A 16,319-nucleotide genomic window follows, 5' to 3' on the forward strand; every position below is an offset into this window, starting at 1 on the left:
TACCTTCCTTCTTTTGTTTTTAATCTAACTAATCCTTGTTTCACTTTACTTTTCTCATTTATGTATCTAAAGAATGTGTTATCCCCCTTTTTTACTGACTGTGCTGTTTTCTGTTTGTGTGTGCTTTGGAGGCTCTTATGACTTGCTTAGCCTCTTTCTGCTTAATCTTACAGATCTGTCTGTCTTCCTCACTCTCGTTTTTTTTTTATAATTACTAAATGCTAACTTTTTGATTTTTACTATTTTGGCCACATTTGCAGAGTACCACAGTGGTTTCTTACATTTTTTGCTTTTACTCAAAAGCCTAATGCAATGTATTGTTGCCTTCAGCAGTGCAACTTTTAAATAATCCTATTTCTCCTGGACTCCATTTAAACTGCTCTAGTCTGACAAGGACTCCTTTACACATATTCTAATTTTAGAAAAGTCTGTTTTTTTAAAGTCTAACACTTTTGTTTTTGTGTGGTGTGACTTAGTCACTGTTCTTATATTAAACCACACTGACTAATGATCACTGGATCCTAAACTTTCACCTACAGTATTATCTGATACCAAATCTCCATTTGTTAACACTAAGTCTAGTATGGCCTCCTTAAGAGTTCGTTCCTCAATGAGTTGTTTTAGAGACAATCCCAGTAGGGAGTTTAGAATAAGTGTGCTCCTGTCACAAGCAGCTATTTTGGTTTTCCAATTCACACCAGGAAGATTAAAGTCACACATGATGATAACTTCCCCCTTCATTGTCATTTTAGCTATTTACTCAACTAGTAAATAATCTAACTCTTCTATTTGTCCAGGGGGCCTGTAAATCACACCTACACGAGTTACTGTGTGATCTCCAAATTCTAACGTAACCCAAACGGACTCTATGTTCGCCTCACTAACTTTTATCAGGCTAGATTTTATGCTATCCTTCACATAAAGGACCACCCCTCCCCTTTCTTGCCTTCTCTGTCTTTTCTATATAAAGAGTACCCTGGTATTGCTATGTCCCAGTCATTTTTCTCATTATACCATGTCTCAGTTACAGCCACTAAATCTACATTCTCAGTTGCCATTATTGCCACAAGTTCATGGATCTTATTCCCTAAACTGCGAGCATTTGTAGACATGACTTTAAGCTTATCTTTTTTAACACACTCATTAGAGTTACTTTCTGTCCTTGTTTTGGGGGGCAATTTGAATGATGTTTTATCACCCTTTTGTCCCCCCCTCCTAGTTTAAATACTTCCTAGCAAAACCTCTGAACTGCTCGCTGAGAACATTTGTTCCCTTTTGAGAAAGATGCAAACCATCTGTTTTGTACAGTTCATTTCTATTCCAAATAGAGCTACCATGAGAAATAAAGCCAAATTCTTGCTCCCGACACCATTCACCAAGCCACAAGTTAAACTCCCTAATATATCCATCCGCCTGTCATTCTGAGTGTTATGCACAGGCAGAACTTCAGAGAATGACAGTGTGGAAGCAACCTGCCGTATATCATAGGCCAGAACACAAAACACTTCCTTTACCTCAGAAACCTCATTACAAGCCAAATAATTTGTCCCAAGATGGACAAGTACATCTAATTACCATTCCTGCTTTGATTGCTTAACAATATTACAAATACGTCTCCTGTCTCTGTGAGCAGTAGCACCAGGAAGACATCTCACAAAGCCACTATTGTTCAAATCCACACCTCTTAAGATAGAATCCCCCAACAACAACTGCTTTCTATCAGGCTTCACCTTGGCCTTTTGTCCTTGTGTGCACTCTTGCTCACCTTAGGTATAGAAGATGGTGGTTCCACAAACCTGAGCCTTTCTCTGTAACACCACTACAATCTGAAAGTGCAGAAAATGAATTGTGTAAAGACACAGACTGTGCAGTATGCCTTTTGTCCACATCTCTAAGTCTACCAGATCCTATAGTAATCCATCTGCCATTCCTATGACATCTCTGCGGCAGTGGATTTGCAAAAGTCCCAACCTGAGATTGTTTACCGGATAATTTACAAATCTCTGACTTCAAAAATGCAATCTCCTTCCGCAATATAGAGAACTGTCTATAGATTAGACAACATCCAAACCTCCAAAAACTGGAACGTGAAACAAATGCACAACTATTACATTGAACTAAGTCTGCCATTTTAATGAGATGAGGAGTATAAATGAAACAAATCTTACTTTTTGTTCATCTTTTTTCCACCTTCTGTGTACCTCAGACTACCTCCTGTTTATCTCCAGAATATCTCCAAATACACTTTGTAGCAGGACTTAGAAGCAGTTGCCAAGCTATGCTTAGCAGTTTGTCCAGGGCTTACTATCCACTTCTTTTGGCCTCTGTGATGCAGTGGACGGGAGAGCAGCTATACTTAGGGAAATACTTGAAGACCTTTGCGTAATGATTTAATCACTAATGGAGTGATTGACGAAACCCGCTAGGGCTGTTTACTTACTGCAGGCAACCAGATCTACATAAATTTACTGTTCTTCAAGTTGTGTCGTATTCAGCATCCACTCAATGTTAGGTTGGACACTTAGAGACAGACAAAGGTTTAGTTCCTCTTAGAGAACAATGTTTGGAAACACAATGAAAGGGTAGTGCAAACATTGGGGACTAAAGAAGGGTACACAATTATCCTCTTTATTAAAACAGCACAGCAAGGTCCTTATAAACTAAGATTGCAATCTTGAGTGTACAGTACTCATATCTGCCAACTCTCAGCACCTGATGCAAAATCTCAGTTTTACTCTAAACCCAGAGTGAACAGATATATTATTAAGGTCACTGTTTGCAACTGACTTCTTAATTTTCCACACAATTGAGATTTTAATTAGTATTTTTCTTAGTTATTTCTTATAGTTGAAACTCCTAATTGAATTCAAGTAACTCAATGAAAATGTAACTTATAGTACTACATGGATAATCACCACAAAGAATATCTGTCAGGGACAGTTAAATGGGTAAACATTTTCAAAAGCTTCTGGGGTAATTAGAAAGTTCACATCTATGTCAATACACCATCTTGACCAGGTTTGTGTCTAGTGCATATAACAACTATTAGGCAAGGAGACTTAAAGAACGAATAAGAAAGCAAAGGTATAATTTCATGACTAAAGTTAGCCTAGCTGTATCCCACCAGTTTACTTTGCAATGCAGATAGGAACATCACACATCGCATACAATTCTAGACTCCATATTATCATTATTAACATCAGACTTTGCTTCAGATAGATTGTTTACCCTGTGGAAGTCCATTATAAAACGTTTTTTTGTGCATTTATTGGCCATTGAAAGTAATTTAGTTACACCTTTGTATAGCAGGATGAAAGTTATAACAATTCATTACTAAAGGCATTTTAACCTTTTGTAAATGCTCAGCTGAGTTTAACCAAAAAAGTGCTTAAAGAATATTTCAAACATTTTCATGTAACCTCTCCATATAGTTCCTGAGTTCTTTGCAGTCCCCCATATCTATATCTTGACATACCCACTTAATATCATCTTCAATGTTCATTAAAATAGGGTTTACAACAGGACATCCATCCTCAGTGGGAATAGTTGTAAAGGTGGTAAATTTTACACGTTTCCTTTTAGACGTTGGTGAGGTAGAAGGCTCCCCCCTTGGCTCTTTCACTTCATTGAAGGATGTCTCTGCAGACCTGTATGCCTGTCCATTTACAATTTTGGGATGGTTTGTACTTATAAGGTATTTACTTTCTACAATGTTTACTCCCCTTTCTACAGCTGTAATGCATTCATCTTGTGTTGGAAAGTTTAAATTATTTTCCAAAAGGTCTGTCCGGTTTGTAAGCCCCACCCAGTCATGTGAATGTGTCATTGTCTCCTGCTCATCCACAGGGACTTGTTTATTCCTGTACTTTAAAGCAAATGTCACACAATTAATGAGAAAAACCAGTATGGCCAGGCAAAATACCCCCAACAAAGCGTACATTCCAATTTCCAAGTCACTTAATCCTCTCCCATTTTGGGAAAGATCATTTTCTTCCATGTCTCCATTGTTACTAGGTAGGTCAACATGTGCAGGAAAGCTAGTGAAATCCATTGGTGCATTTGCCAGGTGTCTGTCATCATCCAAAAGACTCTCCCGCTCTCTCTTCTTGCTTAGTTGGGCTTGATCAGTAGTTACTTTGTTCATGGTAAGAACATCTCTGTCCATAGAAGGTGTGCCAAAGAAAGCCCCTTCTGGCTTAACACCTTGCAGTGTTTTTTTACGTCTGTCCGTCACATATTTTCGGAAATTATCCAAATTATTAGTAATACTTTCATTGTCATGACCAAATCTAACTTTAATATTTCCAATTCCAACTGTGAGAACACTCTTTCTTTTCGATTTTTGACACAGCTCACTTATCAGGAGTTCGACCTTGACCAAACCGCCTTGTCCTTCTGCTGTGGCTACAAATACAGGCCACTTAGATTTGGAATCTTGGGTAACAGAAAAAATATGTTCATCCAATGATGTAACACTTAAAGTAAAGTCTTTAGGGTCATAAATATCCAGTGGGCTCACAGTGCCATCACTAAATTGGATCCAGCAACTAACTTCAACTTCCTGTATGCAAAGATAAAAAATGCAGGAAACAAAAACAGATAAAAAGGAGAAAACTATTTCATAAAGAATATTTTATGCTGTAATAAATTGCCAACTACTGGGAGGTGAAGGACACAAATTCATTTCTGAGACATAAAAAACACTAGTTTAAATTTATCTCTAATAATTTTTTTCTCAGTGGTGCTAAAAAGACAATGGGTCCCTTGGGCAATGTGGATTCAACTTTAACAGCAGAATAATAAAGTGACTGTCAAAAGACATTATTATATGCTGACTTAAATTATTACAGTTGTGTATTTAAATGAAAAAGAATTGAATATTTCTAAAAAATGTATTAAAGTCTACACTGATGAATTCCAATAAATGATAAAGTACCTAACCTTCTGGTAATAGGGACGAACATTGTACACTGCTTAATGGCTTTTCCAGTAAGGTAGAGGTTAATTTAATAATAAAATGTGGTTATAAAATCTGTTTGATGTTGCCTTGAATGCTTTAAAGATGACATTTTTTTTGTGTAGATTTATATGTTCTTCTTTAAAACTAATGCTAGAATATAAGTTTGTTAATGTTGCGTTCACAAAATAATGCCAAACATTAAAATGCAGAAACACATAGGTACTTGCATGCATTAAAAAAAGGAGAAGGATTCAAATGAGCAATCTCTTTTTCAAAACATTATACTGTTCATAGCAAATAAAGCAAAAAAACAACAAATTATAGCAAACAATACATTTAATCAATTATTTATTTACTAATTATTTTATGTCCACGAAAGCATATACTCTTAAAGGAAGCTATTCTATGTCTACAAGACACACATGGTCACACAGTACTGCACATACTACTAAAGGCATGAGTATTATAGTAAATCACAAACTCACTAGGGCCATGTGGAATGTGGGTAAATCAGTCCATAGGGTGAGACCTGTTTTTTTTTTCAAGAACTTTTTAATTGTAAATTTATGCTAATAATTATAAAGGACAAATAGGAAGTATGAAATATTATTCATACTGGCAAACACAGAAAGCGTCAGGATATGACTATACATTACGTTTTGAGAGTTGGAGACAAATCGCACAGGAAGCTCCTATCAGCTATAGTTCTAGTTCTAAAGTAATCGTGGAAGCTACAGTAAATGCAGGGTGCCTTTTTGTAATTACACTTTTCATCACAGAGGGCACATGTGCACCCAAATGCATTGTACTGAGTTCTTGTTTGCCAGGCTTACAGTCTCAATGTGCTGAACTCGGCATTCTGAGCTAAAACTATCCAATGCATTTAAATTCACAAAATAAATAGCCAACCAACCAAATGTGACTTTAAGTTTGTCTGACTTGATTTTAAGCATACCTGCTTTTGAGAAGTAAGATGTTCATGTGCTGTAGTTGTTGCATAGATTGCTCTGTTGCTTCCTGTGCTGAGCTGAACTGAAAGGGAAAGTCCAGTAACCACTTGAATGCCTAAATCTGTGATGGACACTTTTTCATCTACAACCATCACTGTTTTTTCTGCCAATATGGAATCCGAAAGAGGGGACAAAATCTGAATAGACAAAAGTAAAGGTACATAGTAACTCGTACTGAATTTACATTTGCTACATTTACTACCTTACCACTCTTCACTAAAAAATGTAACCCCCCCACCCACAATTAGTAGATATCCCCTAAACAAATACATACATACAATTTTCATGCACGTATAAATTAAAGTATTTTAAAAGAGCTTTTAAAAGTTGCAGTTCTCATGACTGTATCCTTTTTCAAGCCCTCACCTTTCTCCCTGGAAGAGACTTTGAGATTTTTTCACCGGGGAATTAGCCTACAGAGGTTTCTCATTGAGAAGACGCAGAAGCTATGTCTCATGCACTCGTGCGCCTGACATTGTTAAGTATAAATGCTGCTCTGATCTGACGTCTGAGAAGAAGGTATGTGAAATTAGGCAGGCCCACTCAGGTAGGTTGCTCATCCACTTGAGTTAGCTCAGGGAAGCTAATGGAAGTAGGAAGTGACCTCCCTGGCTGTTTGATTGACACCCACTAGGGTGTTTAATGCATTTTTTAAATAAAAGTGCTACTTTCTCATAGAAATTATTATTATCATCATCATTATGTTGTTATTTATATAGCACCATCAAATTCAGCAGCGCTTTACAGTGGGTGGACGAACAGACATGTAGTTGTAACCAAAATAGAAATAGGGTCGCACTCAGTCACAACAATTACACACAGGGTGCTACTGAGCATGGGTCAGCAAAAGACCCCAAGAGACATATATAAAATAAAAAGAATCTCAGGCACTCACTGTGATTGTTCTTCAAGCAGGTTTATTGCAACGTTTCGACCTCAATGAGGTCTTTTTCAAGCTAACACCACTGTGACAAAATCGTGTTTATATACACACACAAATTAATGAACAAACAATCAATTGATTAAATGATCAATTACAAATTTTATAGGACACACATATGTTAAAAATTATTCAATGAGTTAATCAATTTAATATACACAGAAGGATAAAAATATGTTCTGGAGTGGATAAATAAATGGCTGTTGAGGGTAGTAGTAATCACAAAAATAAATCCGGGTTTTGGAGATAATCACACACATAGTAATTAGTACACAGGTCCCTCAAATAACGCTAGGTTGATGCATATCAAGTATATGTCATTGATAATAAAATTAATGCAGTTATACCTGGGAGACAATCAATAAATCGCCCAAACCGGAAGAGAGTGGAACGCCTAATCCACGTAACAACGTGGCAGCGTCACTCGCTCCGTAACGAGCAGGGTATGGTGGCCGCAGAGGGTGTTCGACATCGGGTGCTCACGACGCTTGCGCGCAAAACGAGAATCAGTCGCGCATGCGCGTAACCACCATCATATGTCACAGAACGGCAAACAATGTAACATAGAATCCTGTACGCAACTGGTACAGATCCCCAGGTTAAACGAGCAATAAGGTATCATAGATAACTAGCACCAACGAAGGAGGGAAGGAGAAAAGAATAATAGAAGGGGAAATAAAAAGATAAGATTAATAGTATAAGTGAAAGAAAAAGTGGATATAAGGAAAAATAAAAATAGAAGAATAAAAATAATAATGATGAAGAAAATAAAAATAAGATGAAGTAATGAATAAAGATAAATAAAAATAGAAATAAAAATAGAAATACAGAAAAAATAAAAGTAACTAAAACAAAAATAATAATAGAAATAGTAATAATAATAAAAAATAGTGAAAAATGAATATAAGAGTAAGGAAAAAATGTTAAAGCAAAACATAAAATTAAAAGTTAAGAAGAAGAAGAGAAGAAAAGATTAAATCAAAAGGCAGTAATAATAAAGAATAATATAAATCAGCCAAGAAGGAAAAATATGAATCAAAGAAAGCAATAATAAAAGGTAATAGAATAAAGAGTACAGATCAGCCAGATATTATAGCATATACCACTAAAAAAAGGGGATAAATATCCTGACACTCAGTTATAAATACGTATACACGCAAAAACATATATGTGTATATGTCCTCAGAAAAGTACACATATGTTTTTTAGCATGTAACCTAAGACATAATATGTATCACAAGACATAAGAGATACAAAATATAAAATAATAGGAGACCTAAGATACAACAATCAAAACTGATCAGACTGTATAGGGTCCATATACAAAACCTTAATAAGATGATTCATTATTACATATAGATATTCCAAAAAAGTATATTCAACGGATTACTGTAAAAGGAAGGTTATACAGATGTATACATATATTAAAGGTGTATATATAAGTACAACACACTAAGTGCAAAACAAAGTGCCACAAAACATGCAACGAGTTAGTAAAAAATGCACACAAAAGTGTATCAATAATCAATGTAATACATTAAATGAAAAATTCATAGGCAAATAGTAAAGTATATATAGTGGCAAAAATACCATAATTCAATAGTGGTACATATCACATACCTAAAGTGACTAGACATATAAAATAAAAATACTTTAAGTGGTCAGTTCATTTATGTTGATTTCTATGAAGAATGTGATAAATATAACACATATAAAGTAACCTATCCGTGAAGTGATATTTGATATAGATGTAATCCTAATAACATAATTGGTTGATCAGCAGATGTGTAACTTCTTCACGACCAACAGATGATCAGAAGGAGGTCTCTCAAAAGGGTGAAAAGAAAGAAAAGAACCTAACCGAGCAAGGCCATAGAAAAGCCTGTAGGGACAAAAAATTAATAGTTTAGTATAAAGAATGATAAAAACAAACCAATCAAGGAAGAGATCTTCAAATTAAAAGTGACAAATCATATTCTAGGTTCAGCCCTCTAGGGGATATTGTATCCAGTTCCCTGATCCAGAACGCTTCCCTCATTAGCAATCTTTTGATTCTATCGCCCCTCCTAAGAGTTTCAGGGACATGATCAATGATTTGAAAATGGAGCTGAGAGACATTATGATGCGCTTCAGAAAAATGGAGTGGTATAGGCAGTTCAATCATTTTTGTACGAATTGTGGATTTATGTTTGGAGAACCTCTCTTTCATCTTTTGTGAGGTCTGGCCCACATATAGAAAGCCACAAGGACATTTGAGAATATACACTACATATGATGAATTACATGTCAAAAAGTGTTGTAATACATACTTTTTTACAGAGTGTGGATGATAAAGCCATTGGCCTTGTATCATAGAGTGGCATGCCACACAATTATAGCATGGACAATTGCCCTTCCTGGTCATTTCAGGTTTAATCATTGGTAGTTCTGCTCTCACCAGTCTATCCTTAAATGAAGGACACTTCTTGTAAGCTATCATGGGTTTTAAGTTAAATTCAGGAATATCCGGGTGACACTCCGACAACACATGCCAATGTTTAAAGATAATTTTGTTGAGAGAGGATGAACGTCTCCCAAACTTTGAGATAAACTTCAGTCTTGCATTCTTATTATCTTTCCGTCTTGGAAGTAAACATTCCTCTCTGCTTTTATTTTGAACTTCGTCTAATTGTCCTTTCAAAAGAGCCCTAGGATAACCCCGTTTGAGAAATCTATCAACCATATTATTTAGTTGAGTCTCAATTTTATTGGTGTCTGAGACCAGCCTTTTAACCCTCATGAACTGGCTTTTAGGTAAGGCCTTAAATACAGAAGAGGGATGGTAACTCTTAAAATGTAAGAGGGTGTTTCTGTCAAGCGGTTTTCTAAAGACATTAGTCTCAAAACCCTCAGACCCCTTGGTAATTAGTATATCCAAGAAGGGGAGTTCACTGTCACTATGTGTCATGGTAAATTTAATCGTCCGAGAGCATGAGTTTAGAAAGGAGAAGAACTCATCTAAGGACTCCAATGTGCCAGTCCACAACACCAGTACATCATCGATATATCTGATCCATTTATCCACATGTCTCTTAAATAGTACATTATCATAGATACATTTTTCTTCAATCTCGGACATGTATATACCGGCGTATGTGGGTGCCACATTGGAGCCCATAGAAGTTCCTCTAAGCTGAAGAAAAATATCCTCCTGAAAAAGAAAATAATTGTCTCTCATCACCATTTCCAACAATTGAACCAGAAAGAGTAAAGTATCTCCCTCGAATCCTAATGTCACAAATGCATTTTTTGCTGCCGAAAGGCCCAAGTCATGTTCTATAGAGGTGTAAAGACTAGTTACATCAAAGGAAACCAGGGTATAATTCTCAACATTTCTCACTGACTCTAGTATTTTCAGTACTTCTGTCGTATCCTTAACGTATGACTTAATATTTAACAGGAAGGGTCTTAGTAGGCAGTCCAAAAATTGTGCAAGGGGTGACAGCACCGAACCTATCCCTGCAACAATGGGCCTCCCTGGAGGGCATATTAGGCTCTTGTGCACTTTGGGTAACATATAGATTACTGGCACTATAGGTGTTTTTTCATATAGAAACCCATAGGTATCTCGGTCAATAATTAATTTGTCTAAGGCAGACTTGAGTAATTTGTCAATTTTAGCTTGTAACATATTAGTAGGATCACAGTCCAATTTTTTATATGTCTCAACATCACATAATTGTCGCAGTACTTCCTGTACAAAATCACACCGGTTCTGGGCCACAATAGCACCACCCTTGTCCGCTGGTTTAATAACCAGATCCCTATTGTTTCTTAATGAATTAAGAGATCTCAATTCAATATTAGTGAGATTTAAAGGACAAGGGTGGTGTTTGTGGCCAGATCTCGAGTGGAAAAGAGAGTCAACATCTCTTTGGACTAGATTCACAAATGTTTCAACCGCATGGTCATTGCATGGAGGACTAAACGAGCTCTTTTTCTTGAGCCCAGTGTCACTTAGCTTAATATCTGTACTTCTTATAGGTTCCTCAATCAAAACAGGGAGGACACTTTTAGAAAAGAAAGCCTTCAACCTAATATTACGAAAAAAACGAGTTAGATCTAAATCAACATCTAATCGATTGGGGGTATAGGTAGAACAGAAAGTCAAACCTTTGGAAAGTAAAGACACTTCTTCAGTGGATAGTTCAACAGAGGAGAGATTAATCACTATATTTTCTTCCGTTTGGATACCACTTGTTTCTGTCTCCATAGTGACGGTAAGGTTTTGCTTCTTGTGTTTACTTCTCCTAAGCCTCTTTCGCTTGAGTCCCCCCTGGATGGGGGGGTTTCCCCTAAAAAAGATGAGGAACTCTCTTGTGTTGCTTCCAAATCTGTGTTTGATGATGTACCATCAGTAAATCTCACTCTTTTCTTGTTTGCCCTTGATGACTTATATTTAGGGGGTCTTTTCATAGAGTGTATATTCCTCTGTGTTTTTGATTGCCATCTGTACACATTACCCATTTCGTGAGCACCCGATGTCGAACACCCTCTGCGGCCACCATACCCTGCTCGTTACGGAGCGAGTGACGCTGCCACGTTGTTACGTGGATTAGGCGTTCCACTCTCTTCCGGTTTGGGCGATTTATTGATTGTCTCCCAGGTATAACTGCATTAATTTTATTATCAATGACATATACTTGATATGCATCAACCTAGCGTTATTTGAGGGACCTGTGTACTAATTACTATGTGTGTGATTATCTCCAAAACACGGATTTATTTTTGTGATTACTACTACCCTCAACAGCCATTTATTTATCCACTCCAGAACATATTTTTATCCTTCTGTGTATATTAAATTGATTAACTCATTGAATAATTTTTAACATATGTGTGTCCTATAAAATTTGTAATTGATCATTTAATCAATTGATTGTTTGTTCATTAATTTGTGTGTGTATATAAACACGATTTTGTCACAGTGGTGTTAGCTTGAAAAAGACCTCATTGAGGTCGAAACGTTGCAATAAACCTGCTTGAAGAACAATCACAGTGAGTGCCTGAGATTCTTTTTATTTTATGTAGTTGTAACCAGACATGTTGGACACACAGGAACAGAAGGGTTGAGGGTCCTGCTCAATGAGCTCACATGCTAGAGGGAGTGGGGTAAAGTGTCACAAAAGGTAAGTATAGTATTAGACTAATGACAGTTGCAAGAGAGGAATCCGTAGGGAGCTATTAACAGTTTAATTGATTCGCTTTTATGAATTTAAATTGCCACTTTTATAAGGTACATATTTTATGGGATACTCCTTGCAAATAAAGCACTTCAGCAAGTTGAAGTGCTTTATAGGTATTGAGTGGTCCATTAACAGTTACCTCTCAGTCTCTGAGTCTCAGTCTATGATTATTGAAATTCTCAATGCGAAAGCACAGAGCTGAGTTTGTAAACATTTGCACTGGTGAACACAAGCGTTCCGCTCAGCATATATAAAGACACAACTTCATTCTGCTTACTGTTCCCTGCTTATCTGATCATCCATTGATATTTGGAATGGTGCAGTCCAAGATATATTGCCATATGTTCCCAAGAAGGATAGCCATTCATGTACCATCTAACATTATTGGTATTTACCATCAACTACCACATTTTGTTATTTGTCCAGTGGGGTTGAATTATACATGAATGATTTTCTCATTTGTTTACTTATAGTTACCACATGATTGGAATTTTGTACCTCGTAGGTTTTTGTTTGTATTTTATTAATGAAACACTATAAAGTTGGGAATATAAACCTGTATTCCTAAAGCTATAGTCTACTAGTGCTGGACTGCTTGTAGCCCTCCTCTACTTTGCTGTAAAAAAAAAAAAACATTCTATTTACCTCCTCTCTAGCACCAATCAAATGCTCCTCATAGAGAATCTGTGCGCACATATCCAAATGCACTGGTCACATGACACCCACTAGAGGTGTGTTTAAAGGGATTCTCCAGTGCCAATGGCTGCGCACGTGCATTAGGCCTCCCCTTGGGAAAGCATTGAATAATGCTTTCAATGCTTTCCTATGGGGATTTCCTCAACACTGGAGGTCCATAGCGTGAGAACGTCCAGTGTCATTTTTAAAACACTTTTCGTGTTCTATGAACACAGAAATCCCTGTAGTGGCTGTCTAGTAGACAGCCACAAGAGGAGGATTTAACCCTGCAATGTAAATATTGAAAACTGCAATAGTTACACTTGCAGGGTTATGGGTAGTGGGAGTTGGCACCCAGACTACTCCAATGAGCAGAAGTGGTCTGGGTGCCTGGAGTATCCCTTCTAACCCTCAATGTAAGCAATACAGTTTATACAATGTTTTACATTGCAGGGCTAAAATGACGGGGTCACTTCATAGCAACCATGCCACTTCATTGAGATCGAGTTTAATGGTTCTTTAAGAAAAGTTTTAGTTTGCTTGAACAAAAAAATATTTTATCGCTTTATTGAATAAACATTTTTTTCTTATGACAGAATGTGTTGGTGGACATCCTAATTAAGTGTGCTGCCTATGCCATTTCACATAAACCTTTTTATCCTATACAAGCTAACAGTTTCATTAAAGGACCACTATAGTGCCAGGAAAACATACTCGTTTTCCTGGCACTATAGTGCCGTGATAGTGCCCCCACCCTCAGGGTCCCACTCCCGCCGTGCTGGATGGAGAGGAAGGAGTTAAACACATACCTTTCTCCAGCGCCGAGCTCCCTCGGTGCTGGAGACTCTCTTCCTCCTTTCCCCATCATCGGCTGAATGCGCATGTGCGGCAAGAGCCGCGCGCGCATTCAGCCAATCTCATAGGAAAGCATTTTCAATGCTTTCCTATGGACGCTGGCATCTTCTCACTGTGAAAATCACAGTGAGAAGCGCGGAAGCGCCTCTAGCGGCTGTCAATGAGACAGCCACTAGAGGCTGGATTAACTCTATTATCAACATAGCAATTTCTCTGAAACTGCTATGTTTACAGCAGAAAGGGTTAAACCTAGATGGACCTGAAGCTGAAGTGGTCTGGGTGCCTATAGTGGTCCTTTAATATTTCATTTGCAGTGTGTTGTAAGTACATCTATGACCATATATATGTCTTTCTGATTAATAAAATAAATGTATCTAACTGGTAATCTCAGTTCCTTTGAAATGTGTGCTATTAATGTGAATTAAAAAGTCAAGTTGAAAAAAAAAAAAAACAGTTTTAATGTCTAAAGAAAAATGAACCTGTAAGTCACTTAATGGAGATTTATTATGAATGGACTGTTTGAAAAATTATTAATACTATTACTATAGTAAAAATTTTTATAGGATGTGTATTAGTTTAAAAGGCAAGCTGGTAATTATGTGCCAATGGTCAGACGTTGAAGTAAGTTTTATTGTTAGTTCTTCTTCACTAAATTGAAAAGTATCTGTCACACCTCCTATTAGATAAAAAAGAAATCTTGTAAAGGGAAGCTGCTGAAGGAATTGTAATGGGAAGCAATTACAGTTTCCTAAATTAAAGAGCATTGTCTACTAGTAAGACACATCTTCTGACAGTGGCAGTTCTGGAAATAATAAATCAAGAGGAAATCCTCGGTCTCTCTTTACATACAGGGCTAAGCTGGATTTAGTCAGAGTGGGCAAAACCCATTGAAAATTACGGACTTAAGACTACAATGGTCTAAGCAATTCTGCAGTAAAAAATGCTAAATTGCATTTGGTGTCTGGATTAAAATCAGCACTTTTGCATCAGTACCCTATATGAAGTATAGAATTCGGAATATTCACAAACCACCAATATCAATCAAATTCAGAACTGAATACATCTGGCACATTTTTGCAAGTAAATATAATTTTAAGTAATATTTGCTAGCCCTGCCAGTGGGCAAATAGTGAAAAACCCATGATGGCCATGATGTTAATTATGCCAGGAACTCATGGACATTTAATCTTCTCCACCAGGAGAGGTAAGGTGTCAGACTAAAGCAAAGCCAATGCAAGACCATGCTCATGTGTTGAAATGATCACTCTCAGCCAATGCACACAGTCTTGCATGGTCCTGCTTTCCTCTATAGAGCAATCTGACTTATCCTGCTGGAATAGTCCACATACAGGAGAGGTGGCAGTGGGGGCCTGGCAGGACCCAGATAAGTTTTCAAACCATACTAAAAACTTTCTTTGTTATAGGACCAGGCCATTCCTGGTACCATGAACACTACAGTGGGCTGTAGTGGTTATGGTGCTTGGGAAATTCAAGTCCTCAGATTTCTCACTACAGCTTTTCAGAATCTGTTTTGCTGCCACATAAATGATAAATAATATTAATGAATTGCACTGAATTTAGCAGCCAATCTAAACCTGGTTTAACCCCTTAAGGACTCATGACATGTGTAAAATGTCATGATTCCCTTTTATTCCAGAAGTTTGGTCCTTAAGGGGTTAAGGGGGTTGTAGATAAAAGTAATGCAAAATGTGCAACATTATTACCTGCAATGTTGTCATTCCAACTTCTTGTCCAATCAAAATTTGTCCTTCCAGCTTAACCACTTTTGGTTCATCCATTTGTATGAATTCGTTAATTAAATCTGTAATGTCTACTTGCCAGTCAGATCCCAACATGTATGTTAGCTGGCCAACAATATCAGGGGACTCAGCTATAAATTGGGTAAACACACGGAGAACTGTATGTTGGTACTGAAGTGTGCAACCCCTTCCCTTCTTGTCATCATCTTCATCATCATCACTGTCTCTGGCTGGTCTGTAAGAGAAATTAGTAAAAAGAGAATGTTGTAGTTAGTAGTTATAATAAAATACTTATGAAAATCATCTTCAACAACAAGAATGAATCGCAGATAGAATTCTGACCAAATTTCCACTTATCAAGCAGAAGATATCTATTTAACAAATTCTTAGAAAACAATCAACAGGCTATATTTATGGATATCAGTAACAGGATACGTATATACAATGAGCCTGATAAGGTTCTGATTTACTTCAGACTGGAGCATATGCCACTTTTTGTGACCTTAGGGTTGATAATAAGTACCAAATTACTTTTTTTTCTTCTTGAAAATCAATTATCCAATGACTAAAGACTTAACTATAAATATGATTTAAAAGATTACCCCGATGTGTTTTTAAATTATGAACTATCATAATCTTCCCTCATATGAGAAGAGCCTTATAGCACAGGTTTCATTGATATATAGACTACTGTTATATTGTGGCTTAACTAAGCTTATTTACAAAGCAATTCAATAATGTGAGAACTGCCATTATGAATAAGAAATATTATTCAAGCTAAGCCTGGTTTTCAATTTGGCTATATTGGCCTAACATTTAAAATTTGCCTTGAATTCTTGACAATTTATCCCTGAAACAGTGCAAAACATAAATGGTCACACACACACGCACAAA

General features: G+C 36.8%; 1 protein-coding gene across 1 annotated transcript in view; it reads right to left on the reverse strand.

The window, feature by feature from the left end:
- Positions 1–3,357: 3,357 nt before the first annotated feature.
- Positions 3,358–16,319, reverse strand: part of TMEM132D (transmembrane protein 132D) — a 1,105,315-nt gene continuing 1,092,353 nt past the window's right edge. Inside the window, exons 7-9 of the mRNA XM_063454342.1 lie at positions 15,390–15,660; positions 5,916–6,107; positions 3,358–4,561 (exon numbers count right to left, since the gene is read on the reverse strand). Coding sequence (XP_063310412.1) covers positions 3,401–4,561; positions 5,916–6,107; positions 15,390–15,660 — 1,624 coding nt within the window. The 3' untranslated portion in view covers positions 3,358–3,400. The remainder of the gene's footprint in view (positions 4,562–5,915; positions 6,108–15,389; positions 15,661–16,319) is intronic.

This window comes from Pelobates fuscus, chromosome 5 (genome assembly GCF_036172605.1).
Source record: "Pelobates fuscus isolate aPelFus1 chromosome 5, aPelFus1.pri, whole genome shotgun sequence".
Taxonomy (NCBI): domain Eukaryota; kingdom Metazoa; phylum Chordata; class Amphibia; order Anura; family Pelobatidae; genus Pelobates; species Pelobates fuscus.